We start from the raw sequence: 22,581 nt of genomic DNA, 5'->3' as shown, positions 1-22,581 counted from the left end.
TTTCAACCTTCATTTATACGTATCAATTTTCCTTTTTTTTTAAAAAAAAAAAAAAAAAAAAAGCTTAATTATTTCTCGGAAGGAACTGCGGCGCCCAAAAGAGAAGGATTAAGCATGTCTATTTTGTTGATTGTCTTGATCGAAACTCCGAAACAATGAAATCATGTGCTTTACAAAACCAGACATGAGCATGTGTTTACTTCATATTTTGAAAGGAAAGAAATTAGCAAACCTTTTTTTTTAATTGATGCAATAAACATACAACACTGATTGATGGAATTGGATTTGAAGAAAGAATTGGATTCCTTTTCTATCCAGGGGGGGTGTGTAAAAAAAATTGAATGTTAGAAGGGTTTAGAATCTGAAGGGAATTCTCAAAAACGCTAAAATTCCTGGGCTGTCTGCTTATTTTTAAAAAATGTCAAATTTCAGCTTTCTAAGTTGAGCGGCTAGTGAGATACTTAATTTTTTTTGCAAAAATTCGGACTCCTCCCCACTCCTCCTTGGTATGCTATTATAATTAATGTGATATGATAACATCTTAATTGGGATTGGGGTCTAATATAAACCGAAAATCTTTTCATTCTGCTTTGCCGTTTGGCCATACATAAAATCGGATTACACACACTATTAAGTCATTTAAGTAAAGATATTGTTATAAATAACTACATAAAGTGACTTGTGTTGTTTACTTCCCACTTGTTCTACGAATAGAGGCAACCGTAAGGTCTGTAACCTTGTTGTATGAGACTATATGCACATGTATAAAGGGACAATAGTCTTTCATCCTTTCTGACAGAAAAGTGCACTTTTTGCTACTGGCTACACTGGTTTGACGCGTTTGACGTATTTCCGTTTTATATTCTTCCTAGGGTGAAACAAAGATTACATTCGTCTTCATACTCATTCAGTGATGTGTGTACAAGGTGACTAAATACTTGCCCGCCCGCTCCAGTTCCGTAACGATCGAAAATAGGATACGTTCATAGGTTTTTGTGGGTTTATTTTCACATGTAAAATCACCTCACACATTACGTGGCATTGCTCCTGAATCACGCTAGCTAGCTAGCTTATCTTATCTTATCTATATCTATCTATCTATCTATATATATATATATATATATATATATACCTAGATACATAGAAGATGATTATAGATATGTTATACACAATTATAAATGTGTTCTTCCCTATTTACTAAATATACATTCTATGTGATTTACTTAATTTTAATAATTAGCTCCGCTATTACTCTACGTGGTAATCTGGTTTACACAACACTAATATATGGTGGGTTATAAAATTGGTAACGAGATATAGAAACCTACGTTAATTGGTAATGAGAAATATTCTGATTACATCTTCCTTAACAGTATAAATTATCAAATTAACTGAAGAATCTCAAACAATTTAAACGTATTCCTTGGAATTTATTATACCCATTAAGAACTATATTTTTATTAGTCCTTTTAACATAATATCAATAAACTCTATTTCACGTAAGATAAATTCCTGCATATTGAGTAACGATGGGAAGACAGAACAAGATCAAGATTTACCTTCAGCCACAATTCGGTTCCTTCAACAGCCAATCCCTATTCTACTTTGCTACCAACCTTCATGCCGCGCTGTATGGTCTAAAACTTAATGCTGCGTTAAAATTCGTAAAACGCTTACCTACAAAAACACCCATAACTACAACCATCATGACCCATATCCAGCATTTGCACGCTCGCTTGCTGTGGTCTTCTAGTCTTTCAGATTCCACCTTCAATCTGGAAAAATTTTGATCAGCTAACACGGATGATTTCTCTATCGCCTGCAATAAGCGTTGGAATCAAACAAAAAATTAATGTTTTTATATGAATAATAAATGGAGAAAATAACCAATTGTACACCAATTCAACTTTAGGTGCAAATTTAATGTATACACAGAAAAAAAAATGCACGACTGGAGTGAGAATTGGACCCAGATTGAACCTAGATCTCAGACTTATCGTGCTGATGCATTAACCACTATGCACGCCAGTCCCCTTCGTCAACAGTTATACATTATATTACTTTCCCAGCGAGAGCTCATGTGGTTCGGATTACACTTAATCAGTAGGTCCCGTCTTCTATAGCCTCGCTGCTGAAACGGACGTTAAACTCAAAATCATGTCAACTTGTTCTACTACTCTTGAAGTTAGTGTTCAGCTACTCAGACCATGGACTGTACCACAACTAATGTTGTGCGTGGAGAACCCAGTGTCTACATTACACAACAAATCTGGCTATTGAATTTGCTATAATAAATGAAGGAAATAACCTGTTATATCACACTAATTCCTTGTTTATATAAGGAATTGTTTTGCTTCTTACACATGGAACAAATTTTTAAAAAGTGCCGTATTTCCTCACGTAATTTGCGCACCCTAATTTTTAAAGAATTATTTTGAATTTTATTTTTTATCCACGTAATTTATATATATTGTAAAATCCTCTCTGTTCTACAGGGTAGAGCAAAATACGATAAACAGGAGATTGTACTTTCCCATCACCTGTTTATTACAAAAGTTCCTCTTGAATACAAGTATGTTACAAGAAGTAAAAGTTCCTCTAATTGTAGGTTAAGAAAAGTGAACGGAACCCAATGACCAGGCGTCTTAGGGCTTTGTTGGTTAGATTACTCTCAATGACCGTGCGTCTTAGAGAGGGAATGAGAATTTGTTGATTAGGTGCCTCTCAATGACCGGGCGTCTTAGAGAGGAAATGAGAATTTATTGATTAGGTGCCTCTCAATGACCATGCGTCTTAGAGAGGAAATGAGAATTTGTTGATTAGGTGCCTCTCAATGACCGGGCGTCTTAGAGAGGGAATGAGAATTTATTGATTAGGTGCCTCTCAATGACCAGGCGTCTTAGAGAGGAAAAGGAGCTCAATGACTAGGCGTCTTAGAGCTTGTAGGAAAGGTACTCTCAATTGACCAGGCGTCGCTGAGAGGGATAAGGTGTTCCCAATGACCAGACGTCTTAGAGCTTTGTTGGTTATGTTACTCTCAATGACAGTGCGTCTTAGAGAGAATGAACATTTGTTGATTAGGTGCCTCTCAATGACCAGGCGTCTTAGAGAGGAAAAGGAGCTCAATGACTAGGCATCTTAGAGCTTGTAGGAAAGGTATTCTCAATTGACCAGGCATCGCTGAGAGGGGTAAGGTGTTCCCAATGACCAGGCGTCTTAGGACTTTGTTGGTTAGGTTATCTCAATGACCGGGCGTCTTAGAGAGGGAATGAGAATTTGTTGATTAGGTGCCTCTCAATGACCAGGCGTCTTAGAGAGGAAAAGGAGCTCAATGACTAGGCGTCTTAGAGCTTGTAGGAAAGGTACTCTCAATTGACCAGGCATCGCTGAGAGTGGTAAGGTGCCCAATGACCAGGCGTCTTAGGACTTTGTTGGTTAGGTTACTCTCAATGACCGGGCGTCTTAGAGAGGGAATGAGAATTTGTTGATTAGGTGCCTCTCAATGACCAGGCGTCTTAGAGAGGAAAAGGAGCTCAATGACTAGGCGTCTTAGAGCTTGTAGGAAAGGTACTCTCAATTGACCAGGCGTCGCTGAGAGGGATAAGGTGTTCCCAATGACCAGGCGTCTTAGGGCTTTGTTGGTTAGATTACTCTCAATGACCGTGCGTCTTAGAGAGGGAATGAGAATTTGTTGATTAGGTGCCTCTCAATGACCAGGCGTCTTAGAGAGGAAAAGGAGCTCAATGACTAGGCGTCTTAGAGCTTGTAGGAAAGGTACTCTCAATTGACCAGGCGTCGCTGAGAGTGGTAAGGTGCCCAATGACCAGGCGTCTTAGGACTTTGTTGGTTAGGTTACTCTCAATGACCGTGCGTCTTAGAGAGGGAATGAGAATTTGTTGATTAGGTGCCTCTCAATGACCAGGCGTCTTAGAGAGGAAAAGGAGCTCAATGACTAGGCGTCTTAGAGCTTGTAGGAAAAGTACTCTCAATTGACCAGGCGTCGCTGAGAGGGATAAGGTGTTCCCAATGACCAGGCGTCTCAGGGCTTTGTTGGTTAGATTACTCTCAATGACCGTGCGTCTTAGAGAGGGAATGAGAATTTGTTGATTAGGTGCCTCTCAATGATCAGGCGTCTTAGAGAGGAAAAGGAGCTCAATGACTAGGCGTCTTAGAGCTTGTAGGAAAGGTACTCTCAATGGACCAGGCATCGCTGAGAGGGGTAAGATGTTTCCAATGACCAGGCGTCTTAGGGCTTTGTTGGTTAGGTTACTCTCAATGACCGTGCGTCTTATAGAGGGAATGAGAATTTGTTGATTAGGTGCCTCTCAATGACCAGGTGTCTTAGTGAGGAAAAGCAGCTCAAAGACTAGGCGTCTTAGAGCTTGTAGGAAAGGTACTCTCAATTGACCAGGCGTCGCTGAGAGTGGTAAGGTGTTCCCAATGACCAGGCGTCTTAGGACTTTGTTGGTTAGGTTACTCTCAATGACCGTGCGTCTTAGAGAGGAAACGAGAATTTGTTGATTAGATGCCTCTCAATGACCGGGCGTCTTAGAGAGGGAATGAGAATTAGTTGATTAGGTGCCTCTCAATGACCAGGCGTCTTAGAGAGGAAAAGGAGCTCAATGACTAGGCGTCTTAGAGCTTGTAGGAAAGGTACTCTCAATTGACCAGGCATCGCTGAGAGGGATAAGGTGTTCCCAATGACCAGGCGTCTTAGGGCTTTTGTTGGTTAGGTTACTCTCAATGACCGTGCGTCTTAGAGAGGGAATGAGAATTTGTTGATTAGGTGCCTCTCAATGACCGGGCGGCTTAGAGAGGGAATGAGAATTTGTTGATTAGGTGCCTCTCAATGACCAGGCGTCTTAGAGAGGAAAAGGAGCTCAATGACTAGGCGTCTTAGAGCTTGTAGGAAAGGTACTCTCAATTGACCAGGCATCGCTGAGAGGGATAAGGTGTTCCCAATGACCAGACGTCTTAGAGCTTTGTTGGTTATGTTACTCTCAATGACAGTGCGTCTTAGAGAGAATGAACATTTGTTGATTACGTGCCTCTCAATGACCAGGCGTCTTAGAGAGGAAAAGGAGCTCAATGACTAGGCATCTTAGAGCTTGTAGGAAAGGTACTCTCAATTGACCAGGCATCGCTGAGAGGGATAAGGTGTTCCCAATGACCAGGCGTCTTAGGGCTTTATTGGTTAGGTTACTCTCAATGACCGTGTGTCTTAGAGAGGAAATGAGAATTTGTTGATTAGGTGCCTCTCAATGACCGGGCGGCTTAGAGAGGGAATGAGAATTTGTTGATTAGGTGCCTCTCAATGACCAGGCGTCTTAGAGAGGAAAAGGAGCTCAATGACTAGGCGTCTTAGAGCTTGTAGGAAAGGTACTCTCAATTGACCAGGCGTCGCTGAGAGTGGTAAGGTGCCCAATGACCAGGCGTCTTAGGACTTTGTTGGTTAGGTTACTCTTAATGACCGTGCGTCTTAGAGAGGAAACGAGAATTTGTTGATTAGGTGCCTCTCAATGACCGGGCGTCTTAGAGAGGGAATGAGAATTTTTTGATTAGGTGCCTCTCAATGACCAGGCGTCTTAGTGAGGAAAAGGAGTTCAATGACTAGGCGTCTTAGAGCTTGTAGGAAAGGTACTCTCAATGGACCAGGCATCGCTGAGAGGGGTAAGATGTTTCCAATGACCAGGCGTCTTAGGACTTTGTTGGTTAGGTTACTCTCAATGACCGGGCGTCTTAGAGAGAAAATGGAAATTTGTTGATTAGGTGCCTCTCAATGACCAGGCGTCTTAGAGAGGAAAAGGAGCTCAATGACTAGGCGTCTTAGAGCTTGTAGGAAAGGTACTCTCAATTTACCAGGCATCGCTGAGAGGGATAAGGTGTTCCCAATGACCAGGCGTGTTAGGGCTTTATTGGTTAGGTTACTCTCAATGACCGTGCGTCTTAGAGAGGGAATGAGAATTTGTTGATTAGGTGCCTCTCAATGACCGGGCGTCTTAGAGAGGGAATGAGAATTTGTTGATTAGGTCCTCTCAATGACCAGGCGTCTTAGTGAGGAAAATGAGCTCAATGACTAGGCGTCTTAGAGCTTGTAGGAAAGGTACTCTCAATTGACCAGGCATCGCTGAGAGGGATAAAGTGTTCCCAATGACCAGGCGTCTTAGGGCTTTATTGGTTAGGTTACTCTCAATGACCGGGCGTCTTAGAGAGAAAATGGGAATTTGTTGATTAGGTGCCTCTCAATGACCAGGCGTCTTAGAGAGGAAAAGGAGCTCAATGACTAGGCGTCTTAGAGCTTGTAGGAAAGGTACTCTCAATTTACCAGGCATCGCTGAGAGGGATAAGGTGTTCCCAATGACCAGGCGTGTTAGGGCTTTATTGGTTAGGTTACTCTCAATGACCGTGCGTCTTAGAGAGGGAATGAGAATTTGTTGATTAGGTGCCTCTCAATGACCGGGCGTCTTAGAGAGGGAATGAGAATTTGTTGATTAGGTGCCTCTCAATGACCAGGCGTCTTAGAGAGGAAAAGGATCTCAATGACTAGGCGTCTTAGAGCTTGTAGGAAAGGTACTCTCAATTGACCAGGCATCGCTGAGAGGAATAAGGTGTTCCCAATGACCAGGCGTCTTAGGGCTTTATTGGTTAGGTTACTCTCAATGACCGTGCGTCTTAGAGAGGGAATGAGAATTTGTTGATTAGGTGCCTCTCAATGACTAGGCGTCTTAGAGAGGGAATGAGAATTGGTTGATTAGGTGCCTCTCAATGACCAGGCGTCTTAGAGAGGAAAAGGAGCTCAATGACTAGGCGTCTTAGAGCTTGTAGGAAAGGTACTCTCAATTGACCAGGCGTCGCTGAGAGAGGTAAGGTGTTCCCAATGACCAGGCGTCTTAGGGCTTTGTTGGTTAGGTTACTCTCAATAACCGTGCGTCGTAGAGAAGGAATGAGAATTTGTTGATTAGGTGCCTCTTAATTGACCAGGCGTCTTAGAGAGGGGTAGGGTGCTCACAATGACCAGGCACCTTAGAGAGTTGGTAGTTTGATCAGCCAGGCGAGATTGATTCTTCCTAAGGTGTGCTCTCTTCTTTTATACCAAATGTTGCTAACAGCCGGCCTCTACGTCACTTGTCGAATGTTGGCGATGATGAACGACCTCCTCTTCGTTGCTGTCGTCTGTAGTGTGCTTGTTTACTTCAAGCACGTGTAGTAGAAACACATGGTTACAGCAAGGTGTGAAGACACGTGAGAACCTTACAACATATATATTTCCCCTTCAGTACGATGTGGATTCGACAACTGAATTTGATCAGCTATCAACCACTGCCCATACAATGTTCTCATTAATTAAAGACTACTAACAGAGAATATACGGTCTATTTACTTTGCATTCATTATGATTGTCATAAATTTAGTTAATGGTAATTCATGTTTAATCCTATGTTACAAAACTACAATAAAATAGTGACAAAAATACTGTATTATTTATCACCGTACACTACAATAAAATCCAGACCAAGACACCTATTAAAAAATCCGCATATTTTATGCACGCCGATCTTTTAGTGGCCAGAACAGATTTAAGAAGTGTGTAAATCACGTGGTCAAATATGATATGCTTGCTTATTGAACAGACAATCCCACTCAGTAAATACGAGACCAGGATTCAATTTTCAGCTAACTAGGTACAAGCTTTTTCTGTTTATTATTTTCTCAAGAGTAATTAACAGACCGTAATATTTCTTTCTTCTTATTCAACTAGCTCATAGCTACAGATTTTATACTATCTTACATAAAATATGTTAGCTTGCGCAAGAGATAACGGAACTTAGAAGTGCTAAGTTTTTGAAAACACAAACCTTATCTTTTATATTCCAAACACCTCAAATTCTTCACAAATATCACCGAAAAAAATTTCGACAAAATGATTACACAGTATGTGTTTAATACCGAACGGATTAAAATTATAGACTAGAGAAACATTTGCTCTCAAACATTATTGAACAATAGTAGTAATTTTCATGCATATAATGACAATAGTGAAGGCATAATCAAACACACTACAAAAAGTACTTTGCTAGTACAATGTAAGCACTTTTGCTAAACAGATAGGAAGAAGAAAAAGTAGAGAATATTTAAGAACGAAAAAATAGCTATGAAATATCCCGGTGGACTCTAAGTTGGAACAAAATTGTCGTGATAGTGTAAGAAACAGAAAGCAGAACTTAATACAGAAAGATAAAACCAATGGGATGGATGAGTCGATAAGGATAGATATGGGGGAAAGAATAATAATAAATGAAGAATATATATAAAAAGTACAATATAGGGCAAAAGTTTAAAAATAAATAAATGAAGAAATTAACCAAGTAAAAAAAGAATAAAAAATAAAAATAAGAGGGCAATGCCTTATGTGGCCAACGAAGACAGGGAACGATTAACTCCCGGAATAAGAAGTCAATCTCTACAAGGTGCCAATGGCCCCTTCGGAGAGCGGTTGAGCGAGCAGAGGTCAGGGTACCTTCTCGTTAGAACGGAAACTGTCCTAAAGAGCGGATGAACCACACGGTGGTCAACGGCATGAAAATGGAAATACTGCTACATTATTTTTTCCCCGGGTGGGATGAAGGAGGAGAATAAATATAATTTGATGGTTCTTCTAGAGGTAAAAATAGTCCCCCGTTCGGATCTCCGGGTGGGGCTATTCCGGGAAGAATAATCAAAGAAGGAAGTAATAACTTACATTTGAGCAGAGGAACCTAAAACGTAAGAACTTTATGTGTGGTTAACATGATAATTTAAAAGTGGAAATGGATATGCGTAAAGCGAACACAGTAGTTTTGAATGAAATGCGACGGTCAGAAAAAGATGAAATAGTGTCTGGAAACCACACAATATTCTACCCGGATGGTGATAAGGCCGAGAATAGTGTCGTGATAGCAATGGGAAACGAAACAACTAAAAGTGTAACCAAGGTGGAATGTTGTAGTGACCGCCTGATGTTTGTGGATATTGTTGTAATACAAGCGGATATGCGAATAATGGACCATGATGGCAATGAAGTAGAAGTAATATAAGATTTGATTAGTGACATATTGCATCAGGAGGGGAAGAGATAAGGTCAAAACCATAGTAATGGGAGACTTCAATAGTGTAGTGGGAGAATGAGTTGCGAATAAGGTGGCAGGACCATTTAGACTATGTAGAAGAAAAGCACGGAGACACATATTGATCGACTTCTGTAAACAACATGATATTATGGTGACGAATACGTAGTTTATGAGGGGAAAAAAAAGCTGTACACGTAGAAAAGTCCAGAAGATAATAAACGCTATCAAATTGATTACATTCTTGTCAAGCAGCGTTTCAGAAATAGTGTACGAGACGTGAAGATACAACCGGGAGCGGACATCGATTCGGATCACAATCTACTGGTGGCGGAAGTGCAAACCCGGTTACAATCGATCAAGAAAATGGAGAGAAGAAATGAAAATGGAACTTACAACGACTAAGAAATATCGATGGTGATGTGAAAGAAGAGATTGAAGAAAACTTCTGTGCAGTTGACAATATCGTAGGCAGCGTAGAAAATAGCTAGGAAAAAGTTAAACAGGCTCTACTAGATATGCTCCACAACAGCATTGGCAGATGGAAAAAGCCGAGAAAACCATGGGTAACTGAAGCAATGCTTAAGAAGATGAAGGAACGCTTAAGGGCGAAAATCACGGACATCAACGAATAAGAGAGCTGAATAATGAATTGAGAAGAGAGACAGACAAATCTAAAGAGAAGTAGATGGAACAGATATTTGAAGAAATAACGGAACTTCAACGGCGCGGCAGATATGATCTGATGTACAAGAATTATAAGGGAAAGATAATAAAAGTATACGCACATTTGGAGTCGAAGATCAACAAGGTCATGTGGTCACTGACCATCAAAGAATCCTTAGAAGCTAGGGGGAATACTTAAAGGATCTACGTGACCAGAACAATCGCCCAAGAAATATCGTAATTGATTTTGTTAATATTTTTCATGTGTATGTGTAGTCTTTAATAAAAATCAGTAAATATTTCACACGTTAGTACCAGGATTTCTTTATCTGGGTGGGTTGGTTGAAGTTTAACGTCCTTTTCAATATCAAGGCTATCCGAGACATGAACTTACAACTTAACGTAAAATCCGAATCACCGTGTTCAAATTTCAAGGCTTTCTCACCGCGAATCGAACCCGATAACAGTGCACCAAAGGCGAGTGCGCTAGCCACCAGAACAGTTAGGAAAGCCTTATACCTACGTATATATTGTTAGGAGGTATTATGTTGTCAGGAACCCCAAATCAAGATCTTCTCTATTGCATTTCTCTTTTAAGAGTCAATCAAATTAACTCACCTCCGTATCACTCTTGATGATATCATGAGCTAGTTTAGATTGTTCTTTAAGACTCCTGGCCAAGATCAGCATGTCCTCTGCTATCTTTTCTTGCATTGAATGATGGTACTTTAGAAGAACATCAAGATCTTCATCAGACGTCTTCTGTTTGCGCTGTCTTAGACTGTCGTCTGAAAGAGTAATACATAAGCATATCGAATATATCAAAATATAATATTGTGTATATAGTAGATAAGAATATTAAAGAAAGAATAAAAAGAACAACAGAACAAAGAAAAGTGGTATTTTACATCAATTTAACAATTTTGAAGCTGAACAATGATTGATTATATCCTAACGCTATAGAAAACTGGAGATATATTTATTTTGACTTATGACAAGCTATTTATAAAATCAAAATTTCTCACTAAGTAAAGTACGGGGAACATCTGTCGAAGTTGGCAATCCTAGGTTCTAACTAAATCGTTCCAATTATGCAGGCTGATAATTTTGCGGAGTGCTAAAAGCCAATGATTGTATCATTATGGTAAAAGGTCTGCGCGGATGCGGATAACGTAGATATCAGCAACAATATAGTTTTACTTTCTTTGAAATGGCGAATAAAATTCCAGATACTTGTGAAAAGATGTATTGACGTCACAAATTAGTGTGTTTGCCTTTAAGAAACAAATAACCGTCAAAAGAAAATTGTGTTCCACTGGATTTTTTTTTTTTTTTTTCAAAACCCTAATATAAATATTAATTGATAATGTGATCGTATGTGAGTTTGTTTAGGACGACTTATTCTTGTTTCTTATTCTTATCTTCTTGCCATAAATCTGCTTTCGAAAGAATCTTAAGTATGTATGTTTTCTATTAATTTCATAATTTGTTTCTGCATGATTTTACTCCATTTTATTAGGAGTAGTTGATTTACAAAAAGGAAGAATAGTATTTAATGTTTAGCTTTATTTTTATTGATATCATATCATATAGGATTCACAAAACATAAAGGGGATACAACTATTACGTTAGAAACCATTTTTGAAATTATAACTGTAGTTGAACAAACAAGTTGCGTGTATTTGTTATCTCATTATTTGCTTATGCAGGTGCGATGGGAGTACAGATGTTGAGGACGCGGATTGACATGCTGCGGATACAATATTATATATTCGCACAGATCTCTACTTATAGCTTTACAAACATTCTTAAGCAGATAGAAAATTTAACTGTTTTTATCGTACATGTGAATAAATTCATGTATGAATATGAATAAAAGTTATCCTATTTGCTTGATTATCCTTAATTTTATTATTTTCAACCCTGCTTTCTTTACCCACATTTTCTCCATTTTCAACATATTTTCCCACCTAAGTTCTACCTTATTTTATAACACAATTTGTTATTTCCATGTATTCTCTACAGTGATTTTCTTTAAGTTATGCCCCTCCTCTCTTTATTCTTATCTTTTGTAAGTATCTACTCACACTTTAATCAAGCCACATCTTCTGTCATAACAACCAGACACATCTTTAAACACGGCTATCATATATGGCCGGACATTTTTTTTTTTCTTATTGTTTTAGAGTAGTATTTTACTTACCCCTATCAGTCTGGAAAAGCTGATCTCTTAGTTCCTTCGTATATCTCGATGTAGTTTTCTGGTGTATTTCTTTGGTAATCACTTCTGAAGATGATGATGAGCCTGGAGAAAGCATCTGTACACCAACTACTTTTTCTGCTGGACTCGACTGTAATGAAAATAATATATTCTAAACACTGACAAATGATTGCGCAGTAAATTCAATGGCGTATTTTGTGGACTACCAGAATCAGTCCTATTTAAAGAAAGTTAAAACAACATCTATTAAGTAATTTATATTAATAACTTTACATTTTCTCATATTCTTTAAATGGTGTAAGTTTCTCTAAAGTTTTCGCAAACGTGAAACCGTATTATTCACAATCGTCATCAGCTTTCTATGCAGTTCGACTCGCTTTCTTACAGACTCCCGACATGGCAATGCTGTAAAAACCGCTTACTTGTGTCGGTAGCAAGAATCACATAAGCTGTATGTATTCATGTTTCCTCCGTCCTACTAGTGTACTAATGGGCTGGCAGGCTATGCCAGTTGCTGGTGAACGTATCGGTTTACATGGATGTGAGCGATGTGTTGTAGTGACATCTAGCGACAAAATGAAATACGAAAGGAAGAGTCAATTTGTATTTTGCAAGCATTTTTGTTAAAAAAGTAGTGATTATAGGTTTATTTGTAAGCCTACAAAATCAGGCTAATAATAACAATGTTGATCTAAGGTCAAATAATAAAATCGAATTTTTTCGTAACTCATTAACGAGAAACTGCTGCTGATTTGTTTCTGCACGGGGGAAACCTGCATGCAGTTTTCTTTCAATCCATTCCGGAATTGGCCAACCATCCATCCCTCTCATCCTCAGAGCTACAATAAGTTCTGATTAAATATCACACTTATGCACGCAGCAAATAGAGTCCTAGTGCAGCTCCCTAATATTTAGATTTGCTTCCCGGACAAAATTTCCTACAAGAAAGTCTGGTTGCTTGATGATAGAAATCGAGGCGGCTCTTGAGGAATTTACATTGCTAAAAGTTAACATTTTTTCCGCACAAGACACAAGTTAACTGCACAGAGATATGATTACACTTCAAGTCCCACGAGAAACATTAATGATCTGAAAATGAAAATTCAACAAAAATATCTCAACTAATGTTTATTCATTGTGGCATATCTCTTGAGTATATTATTATTATTATTATTATTATGGAGCGTTTGCCACTTATTAGGGTATTTCCACATTTTTTGACGACTCTGTATATTTTCTTCCTTACTACAATTTCTAATCAATCATAACTTACAACTTGAATTCTACTGTTGAAACACATACACTGACTGATATTTTATTCAAAATACGTGAAAATACAATTATTGTAACATTATTCTAAAACTTTTCTTTTTTAAATAATGTCTTAGTACCCTACCTACAACATATCTACCATACAAATTCAAATACGAACTGTGTCTACAAAACTTATATTATTAAAATACTTGATTCATTTTTCTTATCAAATTGTGATTTTCCAGACTCTGTCACTACCATTTTTCCTAGTATAACTCATGAAAAATAACGTACATTTGAAGGGTATTGTAAGTTTTCACCATTGTTTATATGGTTATGCACTATATTTCAAACGTACAAATTAACCAATTAATTCATCTGTAATTATGACCTCTTTTACCCCTCAAAGCCACCCTTTTCACCCCATTTATTATTTATTTATTTATATACATTTATTAATATTACTAGCAGCGTTCACCCCGCTTCGCTGGGGTCACCCCGGAACGCAATAAACTTTGTTACTTAGATAATTTTTACTTTTTCGCTTTCAAGTGATATGATAAAAACCATAGAAGATTGCAGTAAATGTTAACATTATATCGCCTGTCATTTATGTTAACCCGCCGAGTGACACGGTCATGTGGGTTGCATATAAATACGGTTAGATTTAGCTATGATGAGCTAACAAAGGATTTGTACGTTATGGACACTTGAATGGTCAATTATCTCAAGACACTGGTAATTGAAAATTAAAGTGATATGATAAAAACCATCTAGGGTCCAAATCTTAATAACCCCCCAAAAATGAAAGAAACTGGTTCAGCCGTATTAGCGTGATGAGCTAACAAAGGATTTGTACGTTCTCTTTTATATATATATAGATTATTATTATCATTATTATTATTATTATTATTATTATTATTATTATTATTATTATTATTATTTGTTAGTACAGCACAACACAATGGCAAAAACTTGACATCACGTATACTAACAAAACAGATCGACACACATTTTCAAGGTGTTTTACATTGGTTTTTGTTATACAATGATTTTTTTTTTATTATACAAATAATCAGCTGGGACCATCATCACAGACATGCAATTCACCACGTAGACACCTAATTTTTACTGAGTAATATTACATGTCCATGAACAAGCTCAACATATGCTTTGATATAACCAAGCCCGTAGCCAGAACTCGAAAGCAGGGGGGAGGGGGCTGAGAGCACTTTTGGGAGGGGGGCAACCTGACTCCACGTTTTTCATATTCATTGTTGCTATTTAACCTTTATACACTTGGCAAGAATTTGAACGATATCATAGACTCTCACGCTGGGGACCTGGGGGACCCTCTAATTACAAATTCCTCCTTATGTATACCTCGTTGGAAAGCTTACGGAACACTGATTCCAACGAGGTATCAGTTGTGGAATTTCCACCCTAATCGTAGAAGAAGAAAGGCTATAAAACTTTTCAAAAATACGGAAAAATTAGAAATTGGGGGGCCCTTTGCAACCCATACAGTCACCCAATGCTGACAAAACGATCCTAATGTGTAGGCAATACATTTGTGACAATAGTATTTAAACAAATGGTAGCCATTGCTGCAATACAAAGAGAGAGAGAAAGTCAGAACGAAATTTCTATAAAAAAAAAAAAAACGTCCTGTATATCATTTTCAAAGGGCTGTTACAGACCTTCGCATTGGCGTCCTGGTGACCCCCCTAATCATGATTGAAACATCGTTGGATATGTTATGGAATACAGATTGCAACGAGGCAACAAGAATTATGCTTCTAGACCAATTCAGTGAAAAAATATCTCGTCTTATATGGAACTGCCCTGAAAATAAATGTAATTTACATTTTAAAAAAACTGATACTCAAAAAATTGGTCATCCTTGCCCCTTTCCTACTCCCCTCATATAAGTAACAAGTACTTTTGCAGGGTATTAGCGTGCAATTTTTATGACTGTGCCCCCAATGGAGAATGCCCTTGAAAAAACACTAATGCAAAAAAAAAAAAAAATATTTACCTTCCTCCTCTCCGCATATCGGCGACACGCTTCATCTTTCAGGAAGACTTTGATACCAAAATTATCTTCCTAGCTTAATTAGGGGCTGAGTTATTAAGGTTTAAAGTCCACCGCAGTAGATGCTTCCTTTGGCATTTAAAGGTTAACTTACGATCATTGTGTTCCCAAACAAGAATTCGGAGTAGAAATAATCGAAAACTACACAGAAAAAAATTAAAGCTCAGTAATGTGAAACATACTGTATAATGCTTTATGTACATCAGATAATCAGCTTGCTATTTAAAAATATTCTCATACTCCCATCTATTTTACAAAATTTATAGATCCGTATTTCCAGTGTGTTCCCCCCGATTTTACAGGGGGAATAAAGTGAACATCAAAAAATTATCATGGGGAAATTCAAAACTTATATGAGACATCCAGCTTAACAGAGAGGAATTTCCCCATCATCCTCCTTAGTAATTTGCACACTGCGTATTTCAGAATCTTTTCACTACATATTAAATGCATTTTTTTTTTCTTAATTTGCATACTGCGTATTTCAGAATCTTTTCACTGCATATTAAAGGCATTTTTTTCTAAGACAAATTTGGAGAAAAAATAACTATAAGAGTTTGTATAAATTGAGTTACATTGAAAATTGAATAAAGAATGAATATGTAATTGTTTGAAGTAAGATATAAAGCATTCATATGAAGGAATTAATACAGAAATAAAATAGATGAATAAGCTATACTATAGTTACAATTTGGACAGTCCGTATTCAGCTATAATTCTGTACTGTGTGTGTAAAAGTTTTAAATGTTAGTTAAATGACCAAAGCCAATAACAAATAATGAGTGTATAGCTGATTCACCAATTTATTTTTCTTATAACAGGGTGTCTACTAAAATTCCAAAATGAAATTTCGTGACTTTTTCGTGACCTTTTCTTTATCAAACCATAAAATTTCGGAACATTCTCAAGAGCGAAGTTGGATGCGAATTAGGCCGAATTTTCATGCATGCTATTTCGTAGCGATTTTGTAGCGTCTAAACCAGACCATAGACATCTTTGGTAGTGAATTTTGATGTTTTGTAGAACAAAATTTTCCAGTCCGTACGTATATTTGTATAGATAAAAAAAAATCGTGACCCAAAAGCTAAATTTCGTGACTTTTTCTTGACTTTGATGACCGTTTTCTCATTTCGTGACTTTTTCGTGACTTTCGTGACCGACAGACACTCTGTATAATGTATAGAGAAACAAAACAATAAGGTGGGGGACAACAGTGGCTCAGTGCTAGAGCGTTCACGCTGGTTCGATCCCAGCTCACGCCAAGTGAATTTTGTGGTGGATTAACACCGTGTGCGTGTTTTTCTTTCTCCCGTTTCCTTCCACTTTCTTCATTCCACTATTTCATTCATTCATTCTCATCATCACCGTCTCCTTTAGTCTATTCGGCATAACCGTGGCCCGTAAAACTCGTAAGATTCCGTGGCCCGTAAGATTCTTAAAAAAAAAAAAAAAACTCTACTTACTTGACTTAAAAAAGCTGCAATCGCCTATTCTACATTGCGTTGAACTTCTGCAGAACTGTCATGATATCTATGTTTGCAGTTCGTTTCTTTTCAAACGCAAGAAACACCAGGTTAGCCAATCGTTTCTGACTCATGGAAAGTCTTTCTGGGCTATTTATGCGGGTCAACACAGAAAACAAAGATTCACATAACGCGGTACTGCATGCAAATGTCCAGATAGAAGCAAATAGAGAATAAGTATCTTCATAAGCCATTTTAACCTTATAGATTTCACTGAAGGTGTCAGAAGAAAATGAAAAAATGAAATCTTTGAGTTTTGCGTCCCACGGTTATGCCGGTTAGGCTAAAGGTGACGGCGATGATGAGTAATGAATGAAATGGTGGAATGAAGAAAGTGGGAGGAAATGGGAGAACCCCGAGGAAACCTACGCACACGGTGTTTGTACACCACAAAGTTCACTTGGCGTGGGCCGGGATCGAACCCAGGACCCCAAGCACCAGAGGTGAACGCTCTACCACTGAGCCACCGCGGCCCTGGTGTCAGAAGAATTACATTTACTAACATACGCCTTTGCAACAGCAAGTTCTTCTTTAGACGGTATGGTAATTCCTAATGAAGATAAGTAATCTGTTTTCGGAAACTCGAGATTTTCTGCTGAAGTAACTTCGGCCAACAAAGCATTGTTACTGTGGAATCATCTGTTAATTTCTATAAGAACTAAATCAATCGACTCGTAGAACACCTGTTGCAAACACTCAACTTCTGTATTCCCTGCACCAGTTGTTTCTGTTACAACAAAATTCTGTAGTGACGTGTTTATTTTTCTTTTCCTTGAAAGGCGTTGTCAAGCTTCTTCGATGTGGGTATCTTCTGTCATGGATTTGCTTCACCTATAATATCTCGAACGTTTTATCATTTCGAATACTGTTCAATATTTCCACAGCAGCATCAACCAGATTTCTTAGGGTATTCAAACTTGCTTCATGTGACTGGAGAATTTTATCAACAGGATGGAGAATTTCAATTTTTTTTTTTTTTTTCATCAATAATAAACAAAATCGGAACTGCAACTTCCAACAGTCAGAATAAGTCCAGTACTTTCTACTAATTCATCCCCATTAAAATTCCCGTTCTTAACCAACTTTAGCGCCTCCAATATTTCCAAATAATTGTTGCTAATTATTTGTATTACCCGTAAATGTCCTGACCAACGGTGTTCTAAAACACGAGCAAGATTCCGATCTTCATACTAAGTGGCAAGTTTACTTCTTTTAAGGAAAGTATAAAGCATGACACACTGATCAAAATGTTGTTTGACAAGAGGAATATCGTTCACACATTTGATTACTTCTAAATGCAGTCTGTGACTGAAACAATGTATGAAAGGAATATCACGTCCTAGTCGTTACTGTATTATTGCTTGCACTCCACCCTTCTTCCCGCTCATCACAGAGGCCAACACTGGCTCAACAGTCTTGTGCAATCTAAACCATGTCCCGAAGGACATTAAGTGTGAGATCAGCAAAGCACTAAGAAATGCCAGAGTTTCTATGCTTAAAATAGACTCACGAACTTTCCCGACCTTCACATATCGAATACCGATAGCCACATTTTCTCGATTACTTTTCTCACGTGTCCCATCCTCCAATAGAGTGAACCATGCCACATCTGCACTGTTAATGTCATCAACAATATTTTCTCAACACTATCTGTTATCACTTGAATTATATCATTCTGGATTTCCGGAGATAAATAGGAAGCATTTTGAGGAATTTGTTTGTAACAATCGATCAGTTTCTCGTCCTTTCTTAGTGTATATTCAAACATATTTCGGAAGAGGCTCTGTTCCTCGTGTTCTTCAACATTGTAAGTCCCTCTCATTGGTAATTCATTCACAGCTAGGAACTGAATAATTTCCGCGATGCTCTTTACATAATACTGATCTTTTTCAAGTACGCTTTGATTTACTAAAAGTGAAACTGGTTTCCCTACAGCTGTACACTTTTGTTTCTCTGCCCACATATTCATCGCAACGATATGTGTGGTTGTTGCGGCATATTTTATTAAACCTGCTTTTGATTTGTCAAGAGCGGCCTTCCAGTTACTAAAACCTTTAGATGTAAAGGCAACTTCTTTACATTCATAAGGTTGAAACTGTATGCATGCGTAACAAAACGCAGCATCCCGGGATTGCGAATATTCCAACCACGTAAATCTCTGAAACCATTCCGCTTGAAAACATCGTCCGTCTTTATTTCGAGGATAAGATTCCAGTTTTATTTCTTTAATATTTTCCCCCGGTTTTGAAATATCTTGTGGTATAGTACTAATATTCTTGTTTTTGTCATTCGCTGATGATGGAACGCAAACGACGGGGTCACTAGTGACTTCAGTACGTGTTATAAATTTATCCATTTTTACACTGAAAACTCAAACAGCTTCCACCAAGACAAATACGTATGCGAATCTCCGAGCGGCACTAAAGCACAAACACCCACCACTGCGGAACATCGACTTTTCACTCACGCACACGAACTACGCATATGAACAAATGTTATCTATTGATGTCGAAGAAAATCTGATGGCTACCGACTGGCACCAAGAGAGGCAGTAGAAGGGGCAATAAAACTGCCACTCCGCCTACTATACTGACCCTACATACGAAAGTACTTGTGGATCGTAGAAAAAGATTTACTGTACTGCCATGAAAAATCTATATTTTCAAACCTCTGTTGTACGCCGATGAAAATTGCCGAAATGGGAAAATAGACAAAACATTTCCTCTCATTCTCTTTTCGTTTGGCGGCACTTTTTTTTTTTTTTTTTTTTTCAGTTTCTCCAACTAATTTTACAACAGCAAATCTCCATCCCTAACCTTCCTCCTTGAATTCGAAGGTGACTTATTTATGGCACAAGCCACCAGGCCTGACAACGGCATTCTTTGTATACCAACTGCAATCGGGTTGAAACAGAATAAGAAAACAAAGCCATCTTGTTCAATCATAAAAATACTGAAGGAGTGTAGTTGGCAAAATAAATTATATGTTGTTGCTTCCGACAAAGTATTTCTCATAACATTAGTCTGTGGCCAAAGTCTGAATACGATAAAACAGAAACAATGTTTCAATGCATTGCTCGTTTCTTTATATAGAAGCATTTAAAACACTTGTGAATGTTTTAGGAGGAGCTGAAGGTAGCCACAGGAGGCTCACCCCCCCTCGCCCCCTCCTAGCTACGGGCCTGGATATAACTAACTAACTCTATGGCCTATGGAACCCGGAGGTTCAATGCCGCGTTCACAAAAGCTCTCCACTGACCTCTATCCAGCCAACTGGATCCAGTCTCCAGTTTGTACTCCTATTTCTGCGAGATCCATGTTAATATTGTTCTCCCATCTGCGCCTAGGTCTACCTAATGATCGTTTTCCGGTTGGTCTTTCAGTTAAGATTTTGAAAGCGTTCCTACTTTCTTCCATCCTGGCTACATGATCTGCCCACCTAAGCCTCCTAGACTTGACGACCCTAACACTGTTTGGTAAACCGTATAAATTATGTAGTTCCCCGTTATGAAGTTTCCGCCATTCCCTATTCCCGTATCTCTTGGGGCAGAATATTCGTCTCAGGATCTTGTTCTCAAATACTTTCAATCTATGTTCTTCCTTCCCAGTAAGCGACCATGTTTCGCAACCATACAGAACAACAGGCATGATTATCGTTTTATATATTTTAAGCTTCAAATTCCTCGACAGAATTCACGACTACAAGAGATATTGAACTGAATAATAACACGAATTTCCTGCTTTTAGTCGACATTTAATTTCTTTCTTAATATGGTTTTCGTCTGTTAATACTGATCCTAGATATTTGAAAGTATCCACTTTATCAATGACGCATCCATAATTTGCCGTATTACGATCCCGACGAACTTCCACGTATTTAGTTTTCTCTGCATTTACTTCTAAATCCATATCCCTGCACGCGTTTAATAAGATCTCTGCGTTTCTTTCTATTGTTCTCCTATCATCCCCTATTAAATTTACATCAGCATATGCCATAACCTGGTGAATCCCATTCAACTCTAGGCCCTGGTTGCTATCTTTGATTTTCCTTATAGTTTACTCCAGAACAAAGTTGAATAATAATGGCCACAACGCATCTCCTTGTTTCAAGTCTTTCTCGACGTGAAAGTTCGTGGACAAAAATTTTCCTACCCGGACTTTACTTTGGGATTCATTTAAATATACTTTAATTAATCTAATTAGCTTTTTCGATATTCCAAATTCTGTAAGAATGTTGTACAATGCTTCTCTCCTAACCGAGTCGTAGGTCTTTCTAAAATCAATAAATAGTTGATGTACTGCGGTAATGTATTCCCACTTCTTTTTGAGTATTTGTCGAATGGTAAATATTTGGTCGATAGTTGATCGATTTCGTCTAAATCCGCACTAATAATCTCCAAAAATTTCATCTGCGTATGGGGTCAATCTTGGTAATAGAATGTTTGAGAGGATTTTATAGGACGTTGACAGAAGAGAAATGACTCGATAATTATTACAGTCAGTTTTGTCGCCTTTCTTGTGAACTGGAACAATGATTGATTCTTTCCACTCTTGTGGGAATTCTTCCTTGTTCCAGATAAAGAGAATGAGTTTGTGTATCTTGTTCCACAATTTTTCGCCTCCAGCTAAAATTAACTCAGCTGGAATTTCGTCTACACCCGAAGATTTGTGTTTTTAATTTATAGCGATTTCTACTTCTATTCGGTTAGGTTCTGCGATATACGGTTCTGTGGTGTATATTTCCGTTTCTCCACGCACATTAGTTTCTGTCTGCGTGCTAAGCAATTCGTCAAAGAAATCTTTCCATTTATTTAAGATGCTATCTGTGTCAGTGAGAACTGTTCCGTCAGCTTTCTTTAATATACAGACACGAGGTTGATAGCTTGTTGATCCTCTCATACATGTCCCGAATGTTTTTATTTTTACTATTATCTTAAAGTTCCTTAATTTTAGCTTTCAAAAAATCTCGTTTCTTTGTTCTAAAAGTTTTGGAAGTTTCTTGCCTGCTATCTACGAAATTTTGTGTACTTATTTCATTCGGGTTTTGTATCCAACGTAATTTTGCCTATTTTCTCTTCTCCGTTAGTTGAATGCATTCCTGGTCGAACCATGGTTTGTTCCGACGTATTTTCGCATGTCCTAATTTTTCTTTTGCTGAAATTTTAATGCTATCTCCTAATTTCAATCCAAGTATCCTGAACACTAGTGCACTCCGAATCTTCTAAAACCGAGAATGTATTCGAAACTTCAATCTGGTATTCCTCTTGATATAAGTGTAAGTGTACACAAAAGGTTTTTACTATACACTGTGACATTGGTTACAAAAATAATCTGAACAAAATTCAACACTCTAGCTAACATACCGAAAAAAAATATACAACTTTAAAAACTGTCTTTAGATATCTTGCACAATGGTGGTCAGGTTCTTTACAATTTCTCTCTAGGTAATTTTACCATGTTAACCAAAGTGGAAAAGAGCTTTTAAAACACCAGTGCTAATACCATAATCATTCGTATCAAGGGGGAGTACTTAGACAGTCGAACGTTGAAATTTACTTCACTCATTCTAGTAGGGGGAAACTTCCAAATTAAATACCTTTACTACTGTTATATGTTGCCGGTATACCCTTATTACTGTTACCTGCTGCCAGTATGTATGGTGGTCTTTAGCTAGGGCTCCCACTATTCCAACATTAGAAGTAGGAAAATGCCACGAATG

General features: G+C 38.0%; 1 protein-coding gene across 1 annotated transcript in view; it reads right to left on the bottom strand.

Annotated features, from left to right (window-relative positions):
- Positions 1 to 22,581, bottom strand: part of Use1 (Vesicle transport protein Use1) — a 60,891-nt gene that overhangs the window by 4,165 nt on the left and 34,145 nt on the right. Inside the window, exons 4-6 of the mRNA XM_081748628.1 lie at positions 11,974 to 12,121; positions 10,389 to 10,558; positions 1,678 to 1,819 (exon numbers count right to left, since the gene is read on the bottom strand). Coding sequence (XP_081604754.1) covers positions 1,678 to 1,819; positions 10,389 to 10,558; positions 11,974 to 12,121 — 460 coding nt within the window. The remainder of the gene's footprint in view (positions 1 to 1,677; positions 1,820 to 10,388; positions 10,559 to 11,973; positions 12,122 to 22,581) is intronic.

The sequence above is a fragment of the Thermobia domestica genome, chromosome 2, assembly GCF_964235325.1.
Source record: "Thermobia domestica chromosome 2, izTheDome1.hap1.1, whole genome shotgun sequence".
Lineage (NCBI taxonomy): Eukaryota > Metazoa > Arthropoda > Insecta > Zygentoma > Lepismatidae > Thermobia > Thermobia domestica.
The sequence above is the reverse complement of the archived record's forward strand: the minus strand, read 5'-3'. Positions and strand labels throughout refer to the sequence as shown.